This window comes from Mauremys reevesii, unplaced genomic scaffold (assembly GCF_016161935.1).
Source record: "Mauremys reevesii isolate NIE-2019 unplaced genomic scaffold, ASM1616193v1 Contig1, whole genome shotgun sequence".
NCBI lineage: Eukaryota > Metazoa > Chordata > Testudines > Geoemydidae > Mauremys > Mauremys reevesii.
In genome coordinates, this window is record NW_024100715.1 from 4844346 (window position 1) to 4868280 (window position 23935).

General features: G+C 50.0%; 1 protein-coding gene across 1 annotated transcript; it reads left to right on the top strand.

Moving 5' to 3' along the window:
- The first annotated feature begins 6606 nt into the window (after nucleotides 1-6606).
- Nucleotides 6607-23935, top strand: LOC120392382. The gene is made up of 5 exons (XM_039517097.1): nucleotides 6607-6721; nucleotides 11198-11515; nucleotides 13276-13353; nucleotides 23163-23590; nucleotides 23894-23935. The coding sequence occupies exons 1-5, from the start codon at nucleotides 6649-6651 to the stop codon at nucleotides 23933-23935; spliced, it is 939 nt and encodes a 312-aa protein (XP_039373031.1). The 5' UTR covers nucleotides 6607-6648.

Below are 23935 nucleotides of genomic sequence, written 5' to 3' on the forward strand. Positions count from 1 at the left end.
TTGTACATGTGAGGTTAGCTCCATTCGGCTCTGCGGATCTCAGCTCATAGTCAAACCTTCCTGGCTAGACTGTCACTGTAATTCACTCCCCAGGCCCAAGACTGAACGAAAGCTCTTGGGACAGATTCTAACGGTAGGGTGACCGGACAGCAAATGCGAAAAATCGGGACGGGGGTTGGGAGGTAATAGGAGCCTATATAAGAACAAGACCCAAAAATTGGGACTGTCCCTATAAAATTGGGACATCTGGTCACCCTATCTAACGGAGCGACACCAATTTACACCAGGGGAGGATCCGAGCCCGGGTGAATTTCACCCTGCCAGCCGCAGAAGCACCAGGCAGGAAAGAGGAGGCTGCAGGCAATGTGTTTGGAGGGAGATTCAAAGCTCAGGCAGCCAATGAGAAGATCCCGTGTGCTCTGAGCCTGCTGTATTGGTGGATGATGCAGAAGAAACACCCAGCTAGTAATACAGAGATGAGTGTGCTTCCTTACCATGCTGGGGTGGGCAGCTTCCTGCGTGCTGAGACATGTGGCAATCCAGGCTGCTTGCTTTGGGATATAACATGCAGGAGACGCTCCCCGCCATGGCCTGGCTGAGGCAGGTAAGAGATGGTTTTTATTCCTTCCCAGGGCTCATTTACACCCAGCAGCAGAGCTCAGGGGCCTTGTTTTCCAGCTGTGACTGGTGATTCTGGGGGCCCAGCAGAGACACACATCAAAAGCTGGAGCCCCAAATCACCAGTCTGGGTGGAAAGTCTTGGCCTGTAGCTCCCAGGGCATTTTTGAAAGAACCATGGGGAAATATTGGGATTGATTTGTAGGAAACAATCCAAGTGAGATCGCTTAGGGTAGATGGAGCTGTCAGGGGGGAGCAGTCGCCCGCCCACACCCCACAGGATTTATAGGAGAGGAGGGAGGAAGAAGAGGGCTTATTTTACGCTCCCACTGCTTTTGAAAATCTGGTGCTTACATGGGAGCTGAGTTTGGTTCTGAAAATCTAACCCCAGATGTGTTCCCTGGAGCGCACGATTCAGCTCTCCCATAACTCCCCCCAGCCCACCCCTGTCTGTGCTCTATGGGAGACTCACTGTCAGGCTGGGGTGGGGAGACCCCAAAATTGTGCCCAGTTGGGGGGTGATGGTTACAGCTCAGTGCAAGCACATGGCGCAAGGAGGAACTGAGAAAAGCACATGTTCTCTCTCCGTGTGAGCTATTTCCCCGTCCATCCCCATAGGCACTTTCTAGATCCATTTATCCCCCCGTTCCCAAGCATAGCCCCTATCTAGCTTTTCTATAACATGTTTGAGGAAAAGTTCAATAAAATCTTGGATTTCAATTTTTTTGTGGGGAAATGTTTAAAAAAACCCCCACTGCATCCCCCCAAAGAAAGAGAACAGATGGGTCCATTTTGGAGGGTTTGAAACAACTTTGAAATTTCTAAGCTTTTTGCACAAATGTGTGTTTTTTCAATCACCTCTAGAAGAAAGTTCCAAGTAAGGACAATAGACCAGACCCTTCATGCAGTTTCAGCTTCCTTTGATCTCCGGCCTGCTGGCTGCTAAGCTGAGATCTCCTGGCTCAAATTACAGCAGCCTGCAGGAGGCTGACACGCACAGAGTGTGGCCAGCCTATCATGGTCTCACGATATCTGTTGCTTTCCCTCAAGCCCCGGCTCCTGGAGTCACGTGATTTTTTTTAGAGAACCTCAGCTTTCATTTGAAAAGAAAAGCAGCCCTCAAGCCTTTGTGGTGGGGGAGAACAGCCTAAGACGATGAACTGAGTGTACTGGGGCAGCTCAAAGCCCCCAAATTAAAAATCTCATGGTTTTTAAGCCAATCTCGTGATTTTGGGGGGATCTGGCTCGTGATTTTGGAATGGGCGGGGTTGGCCGCACTGTAGACTGTCACAGGCTGACTGGCCCCATCAAAGGGAAATGGGACCACCCCACCTGTGCCATTCTTAATTAGCTGCTTCTCAGACACAGGGGGTGGGACTAAGAGGGTCAGGTGATAACGTGATAGACACCCGGGCCTTATAAAAAGGCTGAGAGTGGCCATACAGGCTTGGTCTGTGGAAGGCTCTGAGCTGGGGTCTGCAGGAGGCTGGGCCCTCTGGAGGGGACCAGCCTGGGGTGCAGGGCTCTGTACCGGAACAGAGATCGTCCAAGGTCCAGCAGGGGCTGAGAATGGTGCTCCGGGGGGACCAGGTTGGGGTCTATCTCCTGCAGCCAGGAAGACCCTCAGAGGTAGCCCAGAAAGGGGCTGGGAACAGGGCCAGGACGGGAGGTCTGAGGGGCAGAAGAAGCTGCTTGTTTACTGGGACTTGTTTAACTGGCTTTTGTTAACCCCTTCCAGGGTGACTCGGCTGGAGGGTTAAGCCGCATCTCCAGCGTGAGTGTGTAGAGTTAGTGGGGACTCTGAGGGAAGGAAACTGAGGCAGGGGTGTGCCGCCTGCAGTGCTGTGCTTGGCCAGCAGGGGGTGCTGCGGAGCAGTTCTATCCTATGACCAGACACTAGGTGCCTGCCAGAAGCAGGTACTTGATGACTGTTGCCTTTTCCACTCCCAGGGGGCTTGGGGCAGGGGAAGGAGAGGCAGCTCTGTAGCTGGTAGCCTTGCTGCTGCCACTGTTTCTGCAGGCTGAGCGGAGACTGGGGAGCGCATGCTGCTCTGGGCTTGCCAGGGAGGGGGAGGGGGTCCATGTCCTGCCTTGCTCTGGGGAGGGTTTAATTCTCCCTTCCTGCTCTCTCTCCCCACCCCCGCCTGACTCCCTCTCTTGTCCCCACCCGTAAGGATGGGGCTCTAATGCAGGCAGGCCTGGGGTTTGTGCTGGTGCAGCTCATCCCAGCTGATTGAGGCTTTCCCTGTCTACACTGGGCATTTGCACTGGGGCAGCTCTGCCTGTGGCCGGCCAGTGCAGTGGCTGAAACCCCCAGTGTGGGCAGTGATTTAGCTGAAAGCCTGGGGCCCGATTCTCACCTGCCTTACCTCTAGGGCAGCTGTTTACATGGGGTTGCTGGCTCTCAGCACAGCTGGTATTTTTGCTGTATAGCTGTATAAGTTACACCAAGCCCACCATGGGGCAGCTGAATAAGTAGTGCAGGGGTAGGGAACGTATGGCATGGGTGCCGAAGGCGGCACGTGAGCTGATTTTCAGTGGCACTCACACTGCCCGGGTCCTCGCCGCTGGTCTGGGGGGCTCTGCATTTTAATTTAATTTTAAATGAAGCTTCTTAAACATTTTAAAGCCCTTATTTACTTTACATACAACAATAGTTTAGTTATATATTATAGACTTATAGAAAGAGACCTTCTAAAAAGGTTAAAATGTGTTACTGGCACGCGAAATCTTCAATTAGAGTGAACAAATGAAGACTCGGCACAGCACTTCTGAAAGGTTGCCAACCCCTGAAGTAGTGCATTAAAATCTGTGATACTTTAGACTTATGAAGCCATTTCTCCAGAGACGTCTTTGAACAATAGAACAAAGAAAAATGTTCTTTATATTAATTGTGATAATTCGGCAGTATCACCTTCCCTCTTCCTCCTAACTTCCTTTTCAACTGTGAATATCCCTTGCAAAGGGAGAGTGTGTGTGTGTGTGTGCGCGTGCGCGCCTTGCAAAGGGTGTGGGTGTGTGTGTCTGTGTGTGTGATAAGTGCCAATCCTCTGGCAGTTTTTTCCCCAGCTCAAACTGGTTTTGAGCTAGACAGCTTAAAAAAAACAAGTTGGAAAACTTTTAACAGCGCCGGGGTTCATTGTTCCTGTTTGTCTCCTGAGCGCTTTGATTTGCCTCTATCCCACAGTGCACCACTGACCGCTGGGACAGCATCTCAAACTCGGATGCACTGGCCAGACGAACTTTTGAAATTCATTTCCGTTTGACAGCGTGAGAGCTCATCATCACAGGTGACCACGCACAGCTCATCAGCACAAGCACAAATGCAGTCTCCTGAGAAGCCTACCAGAAAACCAAAGAAGCAAACGGAGGTCCCGGGCAGGTCAAAATGCCGCTGCTATGCTGAGCTGCATGCAATTTTTTAGGGGGCTGCGTACAAGCCCCCCCCTGACTGTCCGAGGTGGGTGGGGGGTCTCTCTGTCTGCTCTGAGGATCTGAGGGGATTAGAAGAAGAGAAGAAGAAGAAGCAACTATTGCAGAGAATGACGCCCTGAAGGGAGCTCCTGGTGAGTGTACCCAAATAGCAAAAACAGTGTTTTTTAAGCAGCCCTTTTTTTGATTTTTTTTGCTGATTGAGGAGGATGGCATGCGACAGTATAGTTATAGTTACTTAGAAAAGTTGTGTCCGGATTGAGAGATTGAGAGGGATCCCTCCAGGGAGCCTCCTGTAGGTCTGTAGGTACTCTAGCAGAAGAGGTTTCAGGTGCAGGGGCAAGGCATCTGCCCACCGTGGTAGGACCTAGCCATGGGTGATGCACCATATGTAGCACATGTAGCAGCAATCAGCATAAGCAGGTCGGTCGTAAGCATGGTGGGGGCCAAGAGGCACTGGCATTCATCTTTTATCTCTTCTTATCTTATCCTCAGTATCCTCAGTTCAGTGATAACGTTCAGGAAAATCTAATTTAAGCAGCAGCTTAAAAAAACACTTCCTGCACGTAGCGGGGGGGGGGGGGGAGGTGAAATGATGATCTTTTCCAGTGGGGGGGGGGAAGGTTGTTGATTAGCAGGAGCTGGCGCGTGGTATTAGCCATGCGGGGGGGGGGGGTAATCACTGAGAGACAGTGGCTTACCATGCCCGCATGCAGAATGATGCCTGGACCCTGTGTCTGTGTGATGTGTAACCAGAGAGATGAGAGTCAGCAGTCACTAAGATGGGAAATCACATGTGCTATGTAAGGTGAATAGTGCTTTCACTGTGAAAGAGTATAACCATTGTTCTGTAAAATGTATCTTTCTAAATATTTATCTCCCCTCATGCAGCTTTTTTTTTTTCCATCTCCCCTCTCCATCCCAAAGGCACAGATAAAATAGAAAAAGAAGAAAGAAGATGAGATGTGATCAGATTATGGAAGTTACACGCAATGAAAGAGCTCACTGGAATGAAGTGGAAGGACGGTGGTTTCAAATTACAGGAAGAGGCCAGTGAGAGGAGGACAGGGGGGAGGAACGTGGTGAGGACAGGAGGACAACGAGATGAGAGAGGATGCGAGGTGGCGCAGGAAAGCAGCGCAAGGGCAGCGTGGCGGCAGGCGGCGGCAGGGTGGCGGCTGGCAACTCTGGGGGGCTGATCAAACTGAACAAACACGCTCCGTGGGGAGCTTTCAGGAACAGCAGCAGGATCACAGAGTGCAAGCTGCAGCACATACCTAACCACCCTCCTCCCCCTGTTCCCCCTCCTCCTCTCCCAGACGGAAGCGTCCCGGCAGTGGGGGGAGGTCTCCCCCCCTCCCAGCCCACCCCACTCACAAGCCCAACCAGAAGGACCTTGTCTTTTCTTAATTTTCTTCTCCATCCTCCTTTTTCCTCCCTCCAAACCCTTTATTCTCCCTCTTTCTCTAAATTTTTTATAAATTAATTAATGCTTTTGAAAATTAAAGCTTTTTATGCTTTATTGCACTGGAGAGGAGTACTTTGGAGTTGCTTACAAGGGGAGGACAGTCAAGGGGAAGGGTGTTGGATCACAGAGATTGTGGAGAATACAGCAGCAGCAATACATAGGGGGGATTGGTTGGGGGAGAGGTCTGTAAATGCACATTCCACCACCATTCTGCACTTGCTCAGCCTGTAATTGAACAGATCCTGACCACTGTCCAGGCTGCCTGTGGGCTTCATGAGCCATGGCATCAAGGGGGGGGTAGGGCTGTCCCCCAGGATAACGGGGCATTTCCAAACATCCCCAACTTTTATTCTGGGAAGTGCCCTGGTGCTGCGGTGCCAAGATAGGGATATGGGTTCCATCTCCCCACCCCCACAGGAATCCCATTGCAGCAAAGCCATCCACACCCTGTCAATGGATAGAATCTGCCCCATTACCATCAGGATCTCCAAAGCGCCGCCGCGGTTTGGAGATAATTTGTGTCCGTCCGTCCATCATCACTGTCAATCGCCGCCTGCGTATCGCCTCTCTTACGTCGCCGGTTCGGTTCGTCCTGTTTCTATAATGATTTTTGCCCCATCAGGCACTGGGATTCAACGATTTAATGTGTTTAGTGTGGCCACGCACACTGATTTTATAAATCTCCTCAGACTTCTCAGGAAAGTATGACTCAGGCGTGAGAAACTTCAAGAAGTTTGGGGTGTGGGAGGTAGAACTAGCAGGCTGAGGTCAAAATCGAGCTAGCAAAGCCATGTGCAGCTTTTTCTAATTGCTGCATCTACTCAAACAAAGTTATGAAATTTGGGGGCGGGCAGGGGTGGGTTAAGTGCCTGAATCCTTTACAATCCTGTAGTAAAGCCAAATGCTTGACAGCCTCAGGAAGCAAACCATGATTCAGAAAACTCACATCCCTTTACAAAGCAGTTCCAGAGTTGTTTTTACATTAATCTCCAGCCCTGTCTGGCGGAACTTCTCACGCACCGTTTACACGGCCACATTACTGCGCTTTCGTGGAGTCAGGTGATAGTGGGCTGGACTTAGCTTCAGCTGAAGCTGCTGCTGATCTCTCCCATTCATTTCTCCTCTTTGCCATGTGGTGGATTGGTGTGTTTCTGGGGCTCTTCCTTCTAGCCCGCCCGTCTGGGTTTTTGGATGGCACTTCAGGTAAGAGATCCCAGCTCCCTTCTGTACAGTTCAGTGGGGCTGGAGGCCTGAGCAGAAAAGGGGAGGGGATGCGTGTTGTCGGGGGGTTAGAGAAGAGAGAGCTGGGGTGGGTGTGTGGAGGGCAGCTGCAGCGCCCATGTGTTTCCCAAGACCTCTGCATGCCCCTTTCTTCAGGCCCTGTCCTGCCCAGGGGCGCTGGAGCAATTTGTACCGTGAGGGGCCGAGAGCCATTGAACCAAACTGTAACCCTGTATAGGATGGAAACCACTTCAAGCCAGGGGGTGCAGCAGCCCCCTAGGTCCAGCCCCGATGGTCCTGCCCATGTCGATTTTAAAGAAAATATTTGGGGGCTTTTTTGGTCTGGTATTTTTTTGCTTTTATTTGTTTATTTGCAAATCCCCAGCCGCTGGCTGAGCAGGTGAGACTTAGAGACCCAGAGAAAAGGGAGAGTGCATGGAAAGAACATACAGAGGAGGTGTGTGGGTGGGGTGGGGTTATTTTGTAAAGTTTCTTTGAATGCAGTTTAGCAGCTGGAGACAGAGGATTGGCCAGCGCCTTGCATCCAGCCAGCTCCACTTGATCACGAGCAGGGGATCCCCTGGCAAGCCCCGGCTTGGGGAACTGGGGGTGGGGTGTGGGGCAGATTTGAAGCGTGCGTCTTCTCTGGCAGGGGGAGTCGACCTTGGGTTTTAAGGTCGGGGGGGGCAGGCAGGCCCTCACTGCAGAGTTTACTGGTGTTATGGACACTGGGAGTTATAATCTGTTTGCAGAGACGTGGTGTGTAAATGCATGAGATGAAATCAGATCTGGTGCCGGCGTGATGGTGTGTGTGTGTGTGCGTGCGCGCGGCGTGTTAGGGGTGTGTATGGGAAGCAGCCCTTGTTAACTCTGCCCACTGCCCATTCATCGCAGGGAAACCCCAGCACCCACTTCTAGATCTTTCTGTGCTCTAACTCACCTTCATTCACCGCCTCAGGCACTTCCCAGCCCTTCCCTCACCTCTGACTCCGCCGCTCTCCCGGTTGATTGTTAGGGCTGAGCTCTGGGTCTTTGTCCGGACAAAGCCCCAGCAGGAAATGCACAAGCCCCATGTGTGTGGAACAAATTGCAAGAAGTTTAGGGTCACGTTCCTTTAGATCAAAACCCTCTTTGTTCTGCAACAGCAAATATCTCAAACTCTTTCGTAGCAAGTCATTCGTTTAAAATAATTTTGTTGAACAAGAGTCCCACCCTCTCTGAGCCAGCGTTGCTGATATTCCTGGAGCTGTTTTGCTCAGTCATGGAATGTCAGGGTCTTTTTTTTTTAAAAAAGCCACGGTTTGCTACGAAAAAGTCCTAAATCAGTAGCAGGTTTTGCAAAATAATCCCCAGAGTTCAGCTCCTAAATTCAGGCATAAATGGGGAGAGCCCTGCAAATCGGCAGAGATCCGCTTCATATCCGTGGACCGTTTTTTGCGGCTTGCGTGCGGAAACAAATTTTGTATCCTTGCAGGGCTCTGTACATGTGTCCTGATGCCTAGGAGTGTGAGACCCTCTAGCTCCCGCTGGCTTTAACTGCAGCTGCTGAATGCCTGGCACTTCAGCGTCATTAGAGGACCTAGAATGAACAGAAAGACTAAAGCATGATTGCATCACACGCTTCCTGTTGTGCAGCCCTACAGCAGAATCCCATGAAGTGTGATGGGTGGGGAGTGGAGGGTTGTCAAGGGAAGGGGTACTTTCAGGCACGGGGCGATAAAGCTGTAAAACTAATCTGAAGAGTTTTGAAAACAAATCACTGTTTAAAAATGTACAGTGTGTACCTTCTAAAAATCAATCCTACCATCCTGAGTTGTGAAGAATATGTATTGAGCTTCTAACAACCAACAAGAATGCACTTTTATGTAGAAATCCATGATTAAATTGAATCTTCCTGACTAGTGATTTAAATCAATTTGATTTAAACCGAATCCACCCTGTTTTTGCTGACTAACAGGCAGTTCTGCTCCCCAGGCCCTTTTGGGACTTCGCTGCCCCAAACTCAGCTGTTGGAGAACCAGGAAATGCTCAGCTAAGATCTTCCCCATGTAACACTGGGAAAGAATCTTAGCATTACACGGGAAAACAAACCACAGAGCTATGTTAACCAGGAGGAGATCAGTTATAGGTGCAGGTTCCCCATATAACCTTAACTCTGCCCTCTTGGAATGCCACTTTATTGCATCTTGCAGAGTTTTGCCAACCCACAGCCTTCAAATACCATCAGGTTACCTTAAAATCATGAAATATTTAAAAATAATCAATTATTTGGGGGGGGTCTGCTTTTTCATCTTTTGAGTTTTGAGCCTCGGGGTGGGGGGTATGGGAAGTCACTTTTTTCAAGCCTTCCTACATAAATCCCACATTTTGGTTTAAACAAAATGATGTGCTTATCACAGGACTCCACGTGCTGGGGCTTTTAGAAAATCAAACACCAAATATCGTGAGATGCATGAAAAAATCAGGAAAGTTGCCAACAGTGGGAATGAGGAATATTTGCCGAAGTCACAGGGAACTAATTGTAGGGAATCCTCTAATTAATGCATCGTTTGGCTCTTTAACTCTTCCCCCTGTGGAGGGAAAGGCCACGGGTATGCCAGGAGCCAAAATGAATAATTGTTTGGTTATTTCATTTACCAAAGGTAATTGCAGCAGATATTTATGAAGTCATTGGGAGGTGAACTATCTCCAATTCAACTGGTTAATCCTTAATATTTGGAGGATTTTCTTGCCATGCTGAATTAGAAGGAGACCAGACAGACATTTACATTGTTGTATTTAACTAAAACACCAATGTTAAGTATTCTGGATTTTTTTTCTTCAGCAGGAAACATATAATATTTTAACAAAACAAGCATATGTCCCTCGCTTCTCACATTTATCTCCAGGCGTCTTCTCCTTATCCAGATCTATTCCCCTCCCCAACAATCTTCTATTCATTGCACTTTCTGAATCTTTGCCCTTAGAGGGCTTGGCTACACTTGCAAGTTGCAGCGCTGGTAGAGCTTTTCAGTAAACCCACACACCTGCAGGCACACATTCAGCGCTGCTGTCCTGCCCCTGCTGCTGCTGGTACACCTGGCCAGGTGGGGTGTGGGGCAGCAGCGCTGGCTGGTGATCTGCTCATCTCAATGGACACACACACACACCAGCGCTTTTATGGCCTCCAGGGGAAAGAGGATATCCCAGAAAACTTAAACTAAATTTCTTTTTTTTTTTTGTTATGCTCTTTCTTTGTTTTGTGTGAACTCCGAGATGATGGGAGCTCCGTTGAACTGCTTAAAAAAAAAACACTGATCACAGCAAACAGGAGCTATCTGTACCTGGCTGTGACCGATCAAATGAGAGGGAGAGAGTGAATGTTTGCTTGACAACAGAACAGAAGGCAGGGCAGGGGCAGGCAATTAAGAATTAGGGTTCCTTTTTTTTTTTTGAACTAAAGTGTTGGCTCCAAAATCCACTCTCTCTCTCTCCCGCTCCTGTCTCAGTACACCCACCCCACCCCCCCTCTTTGAAAAGCACGTTGCTGCCCCTGCTGGGATGGGATAGCTGCCCATAATGCATCACTCCCAACAGCGCTGCAAATACTGCAAATGTGGCCACACACCAGTGCTGGTAGCTGTGAGTGTGGCCACACACCAGCGCTGCAACTACCAGCACTGCAAACCGTAAGTGTAGCCAAGCCCTTAGAATGAGGTAAGGGATTGACTCTGTGTACACAAATGTGTAGAGGGACAATAGGGTTGAGGTCTGTTATTTCTCACCTCCGTTTATTTATTTTAAAACATTTTTGCTGTTAACAAGCATGTTACCGCTGGAGGCACAAATCCACAGTTTGAGAACTGCAAAACTAAGCATCTCTGATGGTATCTTCTAGAGTCAGCACTGAGTCCCAGTGGGTAGATAGCAAGATTAACCTAAATAACCTGTACAGAAGCTCCTGGAATCCCGTAAGATTGGGTCCCTAATCCATGAACTACTGGAACTCATTTACAAAACTTTTTCTTAAACATGACATGAATATATTGTCTCATACTATAGAATTGGAATTTATAATCCCTATTCCATGGTGAGAGATCTTTGAGCTATAATGTATCGTAATTAAAACTATCTTTAGATAGCTTTTAGAGGAAAAAACATTTTATCAAAAAATCTGATTTAAATACAAAAAATCTGATTTTTTTTTTATATCATTGATTTTTATCCACCCTGGTTGCAAGTGAACAGCAAAGCTGGTCCCAGCAGGGAGCCAGAGTGTCAAAAATTCTTAGCTGGCAGGAGAGCCTCTCTGAGCATCTACAAAGCCTCTCACTAAACAGTGACTGGTTGAATGATTTATTATAAGGGACACCCTTTCTCAGACCCTTTTCCTTTACTGTTCCCCCTACCCCCCTAGGTCAGTCCCTGACCCAGGGTTGCCAAGCCAAACTAAAATACTTCTTGTTTGAAATCTGACAGCTCGCGAAGCTTGTCCAATTGTCCACGTGGCTGAGCCCGAAGGCGGCTCTGTGAACATCTCCATCCCGAATGCCACCTACATTTCAGAGACGTCTTTCTTCGTGCAGAAATATGACACCTCAACTTCGTCGTGGGACGATGTCACTTACTTCTCTGAGGAGGACTCCCAAAATGTCCGCAGTTCCTTCAAGGAGACGCTCTCCTTTTCTGGTGGCTACTTCAAGATGGAGAACGTGAGCAAAGGGGCTGAAGGAGTTTACAGGATTCAAGATGAAATGTACAAGAAGTGTGTGGCTATAGTAAACCTCACCGTGGTAGGTAAGTTCTATGCTCAGTGACCCCAGAAAAAACTCTGCTCCCATGCATCCAACGAAGTGGGTATTCACCCACGAAAGCTCATGCTCCAATACGTCTGTTAGTCTATAAGGTGCCACAGGACTCTCTGCAGCTTTTACAGATCCAGACTAACATGGCTCCCCCTCTGATACTCTGCTCCCATTGCACTTCTCAGGGGGTGTAAAGCCTGTGGAAACAGGGCTAGCTCAGTGGTTTGAGCATTGGCCTGCTAAACCCAGGTTGTGAGTTTAATCCTTGAGGGGGCCACTTAGGGATCTGGGGCAAAATAATCTGTCAGGGACAGTACTTGGTCCTGCTGTGAAGGTAGGGGACTGGACTGGACTCAATGACCTTTCAAGGGCCCTTCCAGTTCTACATTTCTATGATTAAACTCCCAGAATATGGAAGACCCCAGCAGACATTGAGCTGGGAGAGCCATCTCCTCTGCAGCCCCCAGCCCAAGGGGAATGTGTGAAGAGAGGAACCATGTGCTCTGGCTATTCTCAGTGGATTGAGGGCCCCCTGCCAGCTGGCACACATTAGAGCAGCCCCAAGGCTGCTCTAACCAACAATGGGACTGGCCCTAGCTCTAGGGCAGAGAACCAGGAAGGTGTAAATCCGTTGTGCCCAAGCAGGAGCCTGGCCTACGCTAGGCCCACTGATTCTAGTGACAATGAACATTTTTTGCAAACATGGCCAGCAAGTTACCCGGCCGCCAGGGGAGGCTAGTCCCTGGCCCCTTCTTCCCCCTTGCCCCTGCAGGAGCCCAAAGCACCCCCACTGCGGCCCCCGGCACCAGTGCCAGGCAGCTGTGGGGGTGAGGCCCCAGGCCCAGCACTCCCGGCAGCATGGTTGCCGCATCCCCAGGCCTGGCACTCAGGGTGGCTGGTACTGGGGGGGCGCTGCCCGGAGTCCCTCTGGGAGGCAGGCCAGCCAGCCTGGGCCAGCCATGGCAGAGTGCTGGGAACAGCAGGAGGGAGCCTGGCCTGGTGGCGGAGCGTGGGCACGGCCATGTTGGCTGTTTGGGGAGTCACACCCTCCCGCTGCCTGCGATACCCACCGCCCATGTTTGCAAAGTTTCTGCAGTGTAGGGAAGGTTTAAAGCACCCCAAGGGCTCGTAGGGAGAGCGGAATGTGTCCCATAGGCCACGGGGTGACTCCTTTATATGGTCGCTAGCAAGCCTTTTGTTCATCAGGCTGCTCACTAACATACCGCTGGCTCTGTCTGAGGGCGGGATCAGGAACAAACATTCATGAAGTGTCAGAATTGAAATCCATGGGAAATACGTGGCAGGCTGTGATCTGTTTTATCTCTGGCCATCGTCACCCTGGTATCTGAGGCCCAGATCTTCAAAGATCAATGGGAATCAGATGCCTAAATACCTTGGAGGATCTGGGCCTAAGGGCCAGATTGTCAAAGGTATTTAGGCACCTAAAGCTGTAAATAGGAGCGTAGGGGGATTTTCAAGAGCGCACGGCTGCCTAACTCTCATTGAAGATGGGAGTTAGTCACTTCTGAAAATCCCATTAGTGACCTACCTGCATCTTCAGGAATGCAAATGCCTTTGAGTATCTGGCCCTAGATAATCAAAGGGCTCTGTGGCAAAGGCTGGAATTGAACCAGGCGCTCCTGGGTCCTTCCCCCTTAAGCCACCCTTCTGCAGTGCAGACAAACAGAGGAGAATCAGGCTTATGGTATACGGAGTCCTCACCAACACTTTCCTCCTTATTGTCTATTCCAGAGCCCAGCTCAATCCCACCTACTGTGTCTGGGACCTCTGGTGCTGAGGAGGAACCTCGCAGTGAGACCAAAGCGGAGGGTAAGTAGCTTGTGATGGGAGATTTCCTTCACCAATAGCCTCTCTCATCCCAGCCTGAATTTCACACGCACGTCCCAGCTCCCACTTACGTCAATGTGAGCTTGAGGGAACCAGGCAGTTGCTCCGGATCTTCTCAGATGGCCTGATGGCTTGTGCCACAATTGGCCAAAAACGGACCACTGGGAGCTGGCATAGCAGAGTTGGCTCTGGCCAGTTGAGGAGCCGTGTTTGGGGCCTCCCAATGCGAGTGCAATTAGGGGAATAATGAGGAGTCCTTGTCCTTATACTGGCACTAGAAAAGGTTCAGAAAAGGGCAATTAAAATGATTAGGGGGTTAGAGAGGGTCCCATATGAGGAAAGATTAAAGAGGCTAGGACTCTTCAGCTTGGTAAAGAGGAGACTAAGGGGGGACATGATAGAGGTCTATAAAATCATGAGTGATGTGGAGAAAGTGGATAAGGAAAAGTTATTTACTTATTCCCATAATACAAGAACTAGGGGTCACCAAATGAAATTAATAGGCAGCAGGTTTAAAACAAATAAAAGGAAGTTCTTCTTCACACAGCGCACAGTCAACTTGTGGAACTCCTTGCCTGAGGAGGTTGTGAAGGCTAGGACTATAACAGCATTTAAAAGAGAACTGGATAAATTCATGGTGGTTAAGTCTATAAATGGCTATTAGTCAGGATGGGTAAGGAATGGTGTCCCTAGACTCTGTTTGTCAAAGGGTGGAGATGGATGGCAGGAGAGAGATCACTTGATCATTGCCTGTTAGGATCACTCCCTCTGGAGCACCTGGCATTCGCCACTGTCGGTAGACAGGATACTGGGCTAGATGGACCTTTGGTCTGACCCGGTATGGCCGTTCTTATGTTCTTGTGGCACCTTAGAGACTAACAGATTTATTTGGGCATAAGCTTTCGTGGGTTAGAACCCACTTCATCAGATGCATGGAGTGAAAAATACAGGAGCAGGTATAAATACATGGAAGGATGGGGGTTGCTTTACCAAGGGTGAGGTCAGTCTAACTAGATAAATCAATTAACAGCAGGATACCAAGGGAGGAAAAATAACTTTTGAAGTGGTAAGAGAGTGGCCCATTACAGACAATTGAGAAGAAGGTATGAGTAACAGTAAGGAGAAATTAGTATTGGGGAAATTAAGTTTAGGTTTTGTAATGACCCAGCCACTCCCAGTCTCTATTCAGGCCTAATCTGATGGTATCCAATTTGCAAATTAATTCCAGTTCTGCAGCTTCATGTTGGAGTCTGTTTTTCAAGTTTTTTTGTTGAAGAATTGCCACTTTTAGGTCTGTTAAGTGACCAGAGAGATTGAAGTGCTCTTCTATTGGTTTTTGAATGTTATGATTCCTGATGTCAGATTTGTGTCCATTTATTCTTTTGTGTAGAGACTGTCTGGTTTGGCCAATGTACATGGCAGAGGGGCATTGCTGGCACATGATGGCATATATCACATTGGTAGATGTGCAGGTGAATGAGCCCCTGATGGTGTGGCTGATGTGATTAGGTCCTATGATGGTGTTACTTGCATAGATATGTGGACAGAGTTGGCACCAGGGTTGGTTGAAGAGTTTGGTTCCTGGGTTGGTGTGTTTGTTGTGTGGTGTGTAGTTGCTGGTGAGTATTTGCTTCAGGTTGGGGGGCTGTCTGTAAGCGAGGACTGGCCTGTCTCCCAAGGTCTGTGAGAGTGAGGGATCGTCCTTCAGGATAGGTTGTAGGTCTTTGATGTGCCGGAGAGGTTTTAGCAGGGCCACGCAGAGAATTGCCGCTGAAGACCTGGCACTTTGGCAGCAGGGCCCAGAACGGAAGAACACTCCCCCCCACCGCCGAATTGCCTCCGAAGACCAGGAGCAGAAGAAGCTCCAGGGGCCCGGGCCCCGCAAGAGTTTTCTGGGGCCCCCGGAGCGAGTGAAGGACCCTGCTCCAGGGGCCCCAAAAAACTCTCATGGGGGCCCCTGCGGGGCCTGGGGCAAATTGCCCCACTTGCTCCCCCCTCTGAGCGGCCCTGGGTTTTAGTTTGGGGCTGTAGGTGATGGCTAGTGGTGTTCTGTTACTTTCTTTGTCAGGCCTGTCCTGTAGTAGGTGACTTCTGGGTACCCTTCTGGCTCTGTCAATCTGTTTCTTCACTTCACCAGGTGGGTATTGCAGTTTTAAGAACACTTGATAGAGATTCTGTAGGTGTTTGTCTCTGTCTGAGGGATTGGAACAAATGTGGGTGTATCTTAGAGCTCAGCTGTAGACAATGGATCGTGTGGTGTGTCCTGGATGGAAGCTGGAGGCATGTAGGTAAGTATAGCGGTCAGTATGGTTCCGGTATAGGGTGCTGTTTATGTGACCATGGCTTATTTGCACTATAGTGTCTAGGAAGTGGATCTCTTGTGTGGACTGGTCTAGGCTGAGGTTGATGGTAGGGTGGAAATCGTTGAAATCTTGGTGGAATTCCTCAAGGGCCTCCTTCCCCTGGGTCCAGATGATGAAGATGTCATCAGTGTAGCGCAAGTAGAGTAGGGGTGTAAGGGGACGAGAGCTGGGGAAGCGTTTGTTCTAAGTCAGCCATACAAATGTCGGCGTACTGAGGGGCCACGCAGGTCCCCATAGCAGTGCTGCTGACATTGTCCCCAAATCTGAAATAGTTGTGGGTGAGGACAAAGTCGCAAAGTTCAGCCCCCAGGTTTGCTGTGATGGCGTCGGGGATGCTATTCCTGATGGGGAATTAAGGGAATGAGGTCAGGGGCAGAAAACTGCGATCCCCAAAAGCCAGCATGCTCTGGGTGGGGGCACCTACACTAGCCAATGGAAGATGTCGATGAGAGGGGTCTGTCCTAAGCCCCGCCCCATCCCCTCCATGCTCTATGCCTGGTGTGGCTTGTGATCCCCCTGTTGCAGTCAGGTGATTTCGATGCTGCTCAAGTCCTACCTTGCAGGAATAAGTTAGGCACCGGCCTTGCTCCATGCAACGTGGCAGAGGAGCCGTCCTAACCCAGCCCTGTGGCTAGAGCACTCAGCTGGGAGAGCCCTGTTCAATTCTCCCGTCATTTAAAAAGTCCCAGTCCATTCTTCTTAATAATCTCAGAGAGGCAACTCCTCTTGGTCTGGGTTGGGTGAGGGAGTTGCTTAGGCACCGTCAAATAATTACTTAACAGCCCAATTAATAAATATTATACTTAACGGGTTTCTGGAATTTGTAACCGGTTTAGCAAGGTCATTCCATGACAGGCCGGGGCACCGTTAGAAAGAAACACGCGCTAGACAGAAGTAAGCAGCAGCAGCTGAAAACCATTTGTCAACCATTCAGCTTTCTTCAGATTGCAAGGAGAGAGGCTTGGAGACGGCCTGGAGGAGAAATCGCTTTTATTGAGGAGTCTGCGGCTGTTTAAACTGACGGGGTGTTTTCTGCAAAGGGAGGAGGTGGGAAGGAACCTGCTTTATGGCTCGGGCTGCGTCTGCACTTAAAACACTCCAGCTGCTGTAGCCCTTCAGTATAGACCCTTCCTACAGCAAATGGACGCCCAGTCCAGCGCTCTGCGCCATGCTGCCTCCATGGGTCCCAGCTCTCACGCTCCCCCTGACGTCACTGAGAGCTGGGCATGCACAAGGATCAGGCCCAGTGTCTGACCAGGGTGTCACTCCTGACCATGAACTCCCCTTGCCGTCCCCCAAGAGCTTATGGTTGTTTCCATCTCCATCCCTCAACGCTGTGCTTGTACGTCAGTGACTCATTGCACTGATGAGGTCATAACCTGCCTTCAGCTCCTCAGCCCTGCTGATGCAATACTTTCTCTGCTCTCCTGACTGCGGCGTGTGTGGAATTCCCCCTCCCGGCCTCTTTGACCTCTCCCAGCTCCTCCCTTGTCGTGTGGAACATTGCATCACAGTGACGCCAAGGAAGAGATCTCGGAGTCATTGTGGATAGTTCTCTGAAAACAGCCACTCAATGTGCAACAGCAGTCAAAAAACAAACACTGTTGGGAGTTATTAGGAAAGGCATAGATAATGGACAGAAAATATCAGAGTGGCTCTATAGAAATCCACATCCTGAATACCGCGTGCAGATCCGGTTGCCTCATCTCAAAGGAGATCTATTGGAATTGGAAAAGGTACAGAAAAGGGCAACAAAAATTGGAACAGCTTCCCTGTGAGAAGAGACTAATAAGACTGGGACTTTTCTGCTTGGAAAAGAGACAACAAATGGGGGATAAGATAGAGGTCTATAAAATCATGACTGATGTGGAGAAGGTAAATAAGGAAGTGTTGTTTACTCCTTCTCATAACACAAGATCCAGGGGTCACCCAATGAATAGGCAGCAGGTTTAAAACAAACAAATGGAACACAACCCCCAGTCAACCTGTGGAACTCTTTGCCAGAGGATGTTGTGAAGGCCAAGACTATAACAGGGTTCAAAAAAGAACTAGATAAGTCCATGGAGGACAGGCCCGTCAAGTGCTATTAGCCAGCATGGTCCGGGATGGTTTCCCTAGTCTCTATTTGCCAGAAGCCGGGAATGGGCGACAGGGGATGGATCACTTGATGATTACCAGAGCTCCTGTGATTCTGCTTTTTTTTAATCTCTCCACAGTTTTGGTTGCAAATGAAACTTCCAGTTCAAGCGATAAGTGGGGGGGCTGGACTTTCTGTTGCCTTGCACTTTGTTCGTGTCACTTTTACACTAGTGCAAAGTGAGCGTGAAATCCCAACAGACCTGGGGGCACTAGAGTAAATGATAGACACTAGGATCAGGGGAAGGCTGGACTGGGGCCCAGAGCTCTCCCCTCACCCACCCATCACTGCACAGGGAGCTGGCTCCTGGGCCCCAGGCCAAATCCCTAAAGGGGCAGCTTAGAGATTCCAAGGTAGCACAAAGCGGGTGTGTCTCCCTAGGTCACCTGCCTCCTCCCTGTCTCTAGTATGGGGACGTGGTGTGGTCAGGAAGAGGGTGTGGTGCATAATGCTGGCTCAGAACTGCTGCCACGACAGCCAGTGTAACTTAGAGCAGCCTCAGCGGTGCTCTAAGTTATGTCAGGTGCAATTTCAGGCACCAGCCAGCCCAAGTTGGGGGGGAACAGAACGGTGACTTAGATCCCCCTTTTCCCATCCCCCTCTGCTGAGCCAAGTGAAAACTTGGCACTTCTGAGAATTAAGACCCAGGCATAAGGCAATGGAGAACCCCCATCTTTTTTCCGCTGTGAAGAGATGGTGAAATTCAAAGCCCAGATGGCACTGTTAGCAAATTATTTTTTTCTCTTTCCTATTTAAAAATAATTAGATGCTAAAACAATATTAGTGCAGCATTAATATTGTATGGTTAGGACACACAAGTTTTCTACGACAACACTAACTTGACCAACTTACATGTATGTAGCATATATTTCCCCTTCCTGTTTTTCTTGTTGTATTAAAAACGCCACAAACACAAACTTACAGGAATGGGGGCTGCAGGGATTGGGGCTGATTTTTAAAGGGCACAATTTTCAAAAGCCCCAAAGTGACTTAAGCGCACTTGGAAATTTTACCCATAATCTTCCTGATGAATTGATTTTTTTTTTTAAACTAGGGAGTTGTAGCCTGTTTTCCACAGGGTCCGTCTGAGTTCAAGCCAATCCCCTAGGGCATTTCAGGCTGCTGTTCTGTCTGATCCAGCCCAGGGGACAATATCTGATGCTTCCAGAGAAAGCAAGAACCTGCTGTAACATAGTTCTATGATGCTGTAAATGCAGGTGGGGAATTAATTCCTGACCTCTGTGGCGTTCAGACTATGCCCTGAAGCATGGGATTGGGCCAGAGGGACTCAGTGCTGGCGCTAGTCACGGTGTCTAGGGTCTCTTGGAGTGGGAAGTTCCTTGGAGAATTCCACCGAGTTGGAGACTCAGCTGCGAAGGGAGAGGGCGGGCAGGAGCCTCTGATGAGCCCAGGGCTGGAATAACTGAAGTAATGTTCCCTTTACACGGAGCCTCAGCTCTTTGGAACCTCTGCAAAAGCTTTAGCCACGTGTTTAGCTCCATCCGCAGGAGTAGCCTGGGATCACAGTGGGAGGGCTCAGGTGTGTAAGTGTTTGCAGGGTGGGCGCTCAGGACAGTCCCTGATGCCAGGACAAAGTGGATGTGAAGTGCCACTATCTGGATGTGGGAGCCTGCCCGCACACCGAACTCACTAGGTGCTGGGTATGCGGCTGCAGGCGCTGGGCTGGGGAAAATCAGCCCCAGGTGGCTATTGCGAGTAGAAAACAAGAGTCACTTGTGAGTCTTTCAGCTTCTAATTAATTCCCTTTCCCTTCTGCAGCCGGATTTCAGCGTATGATACAATCCCTCTCAATGCCAAGTCGGTGCCACAAATCACTGGACCGGGTGCAGGAATCACTGGGTGACATCTCTAGCCTAGGTTATGCCAGAGCTCAGACTAAATGAGTGTTCCCCAAACTTTGAAAAGCTGAGCCCCCTCCTCAAGGCAAAGAAACCAATCATGCTCCTCACCCGTCAGCCCCACCATGTGTTAGCGACCTCACCCCCCATTTTCACGTATACAACTTCAACCCCCCCCTTCCCACCATGGCTAGCCCTTCCCCACGCTTCAGGAGACGCTGGAGTTGATGATCATAATGTGATACAGCATGGCCAGAGGGCAGCAGGAGGGTGTTATCAGGGAGCCTTATTCCCTGCAAGGGGCAGGGCCGCCCAGAGGGGGGTGCAGAGGGGGCAATTTGCCCCGGGCCCCGGGCTCCGCAGGGGCCCCGAAGAGAACAGCTGAGGCTCCCGCCTCTGCCCCTCTCCTGGAGCCTTAGCGCATCAAGCGGCGTGTCTCCGGCGGGGCCCCTGAGACCCGCCCCGCTCAGAGCCGCATGGTCAGGGGGCGAGGCTGGGAGCTCCAGGCTGAGCTCAGCTCCCTCCGCTCGGCATGAGCTCACAGCCCCGCCCCTCACCACGCTGAGCGGGGCGGGGCGCAGGCCCCACTGGAGCTCACAGCCCCGCCCCGCCCCACGGGGCCCTGAGCGGGGCGGGGCTCAGGCCCCGCCGGCCACACGCTGCAGCTGTTCAGCGAGGCGCTGAGGCTCCGGGTGAGGCGGGAGTCGGGGGTAAGAGGCTGGGGTTGGCTAAGGGGCAGGGAGTCCTGGGGATAGTCAGGGCACAGGGAGGGCAGAGGCTGGGGGTCAGGAGGCAGGGAATGGGGAGTTGGATTGTGGGTGTTGGGGGCGGCTAGGGGTTGGGGCAGACAGGGAGCAGGGTGGGGTCCCAGGGTGGTTGGGGGTCTCTGGGGACGATGAGGGGACAAGGAGCAGGATGGGTCGGGATTCTGAGGGGGCAGTTGGGGGCAGGAAGTGGGTGGGGTCGGATAGGGGGCGGGGCCAGGCTGTCTGGGAGGCACAGCCTTCCCTACCCTAAAGCTCATTCAGCAGTTTGAGGCTTGCAGAAGAGCCAAGCTGTTAGCTTTTCCATTAGGGCCACCGTCCCTTTCACTTCTCAAATGCCAAGTTATAGTCTACATGTAATTTCAGTGCCATAGGGAGATTCATGTCAGGGGAGGGCAGCTTCATTTAAAATTAGCCACTGGGGGGAGGGATCACAGGAGAAGAGCAACCCTACCAAGGGAGACCCCCCTCCCCTGCATTCCCTGAGGCGTCAGAGGGGTTAATTCAGTGGTTCTCAAACTTTTGTCCTGGTGACCCTTTCACATAGCAAACCTCTGAGTGCGACCCCCCCCCCTTATAAATTGAAAACACTTTTTTATATATTTAACACTATTATAAATGCTGGAGGCAAAGCGGGGTTTGAGGTGGAGGCTGACAGCTCATGACCCCCAGTAATAATCTTGTGACCCCCTGAGGGGTCCTGACCTCCAGTTTGAGAACCCCTGGGTTAATTTAATTTTAGCACTCTGTGTCCATTCACATGCATGTGCTATTTTGAGCATTTCTGTTTTGACAACATAGGCTCATCCCAGATTTTGGAACAAGCTCAAATGCTCAGTTTGTGGAGTATGTACATAAGCTATAGTAAAGAAAAACCCACAGTAACCGTCTTCAGTTTGTGAGGGACCCCATGGAGCCAGTCTCTAGGAAACAGATAAATGCATGGAGATTAAGTCCATTAATGGCTATTAGCCAGGATGGGTAAGGAATGGTGTCCCTAGCCTCTGTTTCTCAGAGAGTGGAGATGGATGGCAGGAGCGAGATCACTTGATCATTACCTGATAGGTTCACTCCCTCTGGGGCACTTGGCATTGGCCATTGTCAGTAGACAGGATACTGGGCAGGATGGCCTTTGGTTTGACCCAGTATGGCTGTTCTTATGTTCTAACCTAAATGAACCCAAAGTTATGGAGACAGATATGAGTCAAGGAAGCCAGCAGAGTATCAGAAACCTGGAAAAATCTCTGCCTGGATGGGCTCAGGTTTTTGGTTACAAGCTGAGGTGGTTCAAAAGTTTTGGATTTTTTTTTAAGCAGAATTTTTTTATTGTTTCTTTAAACAATCAAACACAGCAAGCAGCAAATATTTGGCCACACACTTCTGAAACTTCAAACCATATTCAGGTTTTGGCAGACTAATTTCAGCCTTTCAATTAAAAAACACAACAAATTTTGAAGGAAAGCAGACATTGTCCGTGATTTTTTTCTGTTTTTTAAAAACCCCTAGTTTTCGATCCAGAAAAAGTTTTGATGGAAAATATTTGTCCAACCCTTTTAATGAGCTTTATGCCTTTTAGCATTAGCTGATGCTGAGAACCAGTGATACCTTGTAAAGAAGTTTTCTCAAAACTGGGTTTGTGCTGAAATGCGGAAGGTTTATTTTTCCCAGGGGCGCCTGTGGAGGGGAGAAAGTGGGGCAATTTGCTGTGGGCCCCGCAAGGGCCCCCAGGAGAATATAGTATTGCAATTTTTTTATAGAAGGGGCCCCCAAAATTTCTTTGCCCCAGGCCCCCTGAATTCTCTGGGCGGCCCTGGCAAGGGGAGGAAGGTTTGTTTTGGATTAACTAGAGCACCTGAAGCCAATTAGAGCACCAGCAGTCAGTCACATGATATAAACCCCCTGCTTCAGCCAGACAATGTGGGGGTTGGAGCAGGAAGATTTGGTTGGAGCAGAGAGCGGTTTGAAGGAGTTGAAGCTGAGAACAGTTTTGAAGAGAGACAAAAGGAAAGTTTGGAGGAGTGCTGCGGTGGGCTGAGAAGTCCAAAAACCCTGGGTAAGGGGCACCTGGCTTGTGTAGAAGGAAGGCAAGAAGCCCCTCCACAAGCTGAAGGGCAGGAGAGGGAAGTAACCCAGGGGAAGGAACCACCAGTTCAAGTGGTTCACCACTAACCTCAGGGCCCCTGGGTTGGGACCTGGAGAAGAGGGTGGGCCCAGGTCCCTCCCTCTCCCCTCCCCTCCTCAAGGACACTAGTGGGGTAATTAAAAATACCGGTTCAGAGGCAAGCAATGGCGCCCTGATCCTTCCCCAAAGAAGAGAGAGCGCGAGACCCAGCATAACAGTACCGGCAATTTGCCACAATAACCATCCCCTCTAACCTTAAGAGCTGAGGGACCCCATCTTGGAGCATCTTAAAAATCCCGGTTCCCAGACGCTGTAACGGGGGCTGCTTTGCCAGGCTCACCTTTCTCCCTCCATCAGGTTGGCCGATGGAGATAATGAGCCTGGAGATCTCATTCCTGCTGCTCTGAGTGGTGCCCATGTGCGCACGGCTGAACTCAGGTCTTACTGTATCCCAGGGACGACATCATCTTCTGGGATCCTCATGGCAGCAGTGGGATGATTTAAATGAGTCCCTTAGTAATGGGGCCTTTCTCTCTTTTGTTTCAGAGCCAGAGTCCTGGAATCTTCTCACGATTCTTCTGGTGCTTGGAGTGGTGGTGGCAGCTGTGGTGGGAGTGCTGCTAGTGTGTGTAGTGCTGCTAGTCTTACTGTACAAATGTGAGTTTCAGAAAGCTAGAGAAAAAGTGTCTGCCTACCTGCGACTCATCTTCAGTAAGCCGACTCATCTGTCCCACGAGCCTGGAAGTCCGCAGGATTCACAGGAATATGAGCTCCCCGCAGTGCATGACTGGGATGGGGACCAGGCCCAGGGGACCAGAAACAGGAATCGAGACCCAGCCCTGGAGAATGATGAGGGAGACCTGCTAATGGAGGACAGATGCTTCACCCAGGAAACCAGAGAAAGGGATCCATTAGGTGGGGACACGAGCCCAGCCCAGGGAACTAGAGTAGCGTTGCCAACCCTCCAGGAGTCTGTAGGAATTAAATATTATTTTTTAATTAAAGATTATATCATGTGATTAAAATCTCCAGGAATACTTCCAATTAAAATTGGCAACCCTAAACCGGAGTGGGTGGGAGGGACCCATTAGATGGAGACAGACTTGGGCTGGGGAACCAGCTACAAGAGATGATCCCTCTTACAATGCCCGTCAATGGTGGGGACTAGACTGGGCAAAACTTCATCTAAACCTATTTTAGGTGAAAAAATGCAGATTCAGCAACACGGAAACATTTTGTGAATTCATTCAATGTTCTGCTGAATTGTTCATGTCCAGACCCTGCCCCCAGGTCTTAAAAAGTCGAAGCATTTCGTTTAG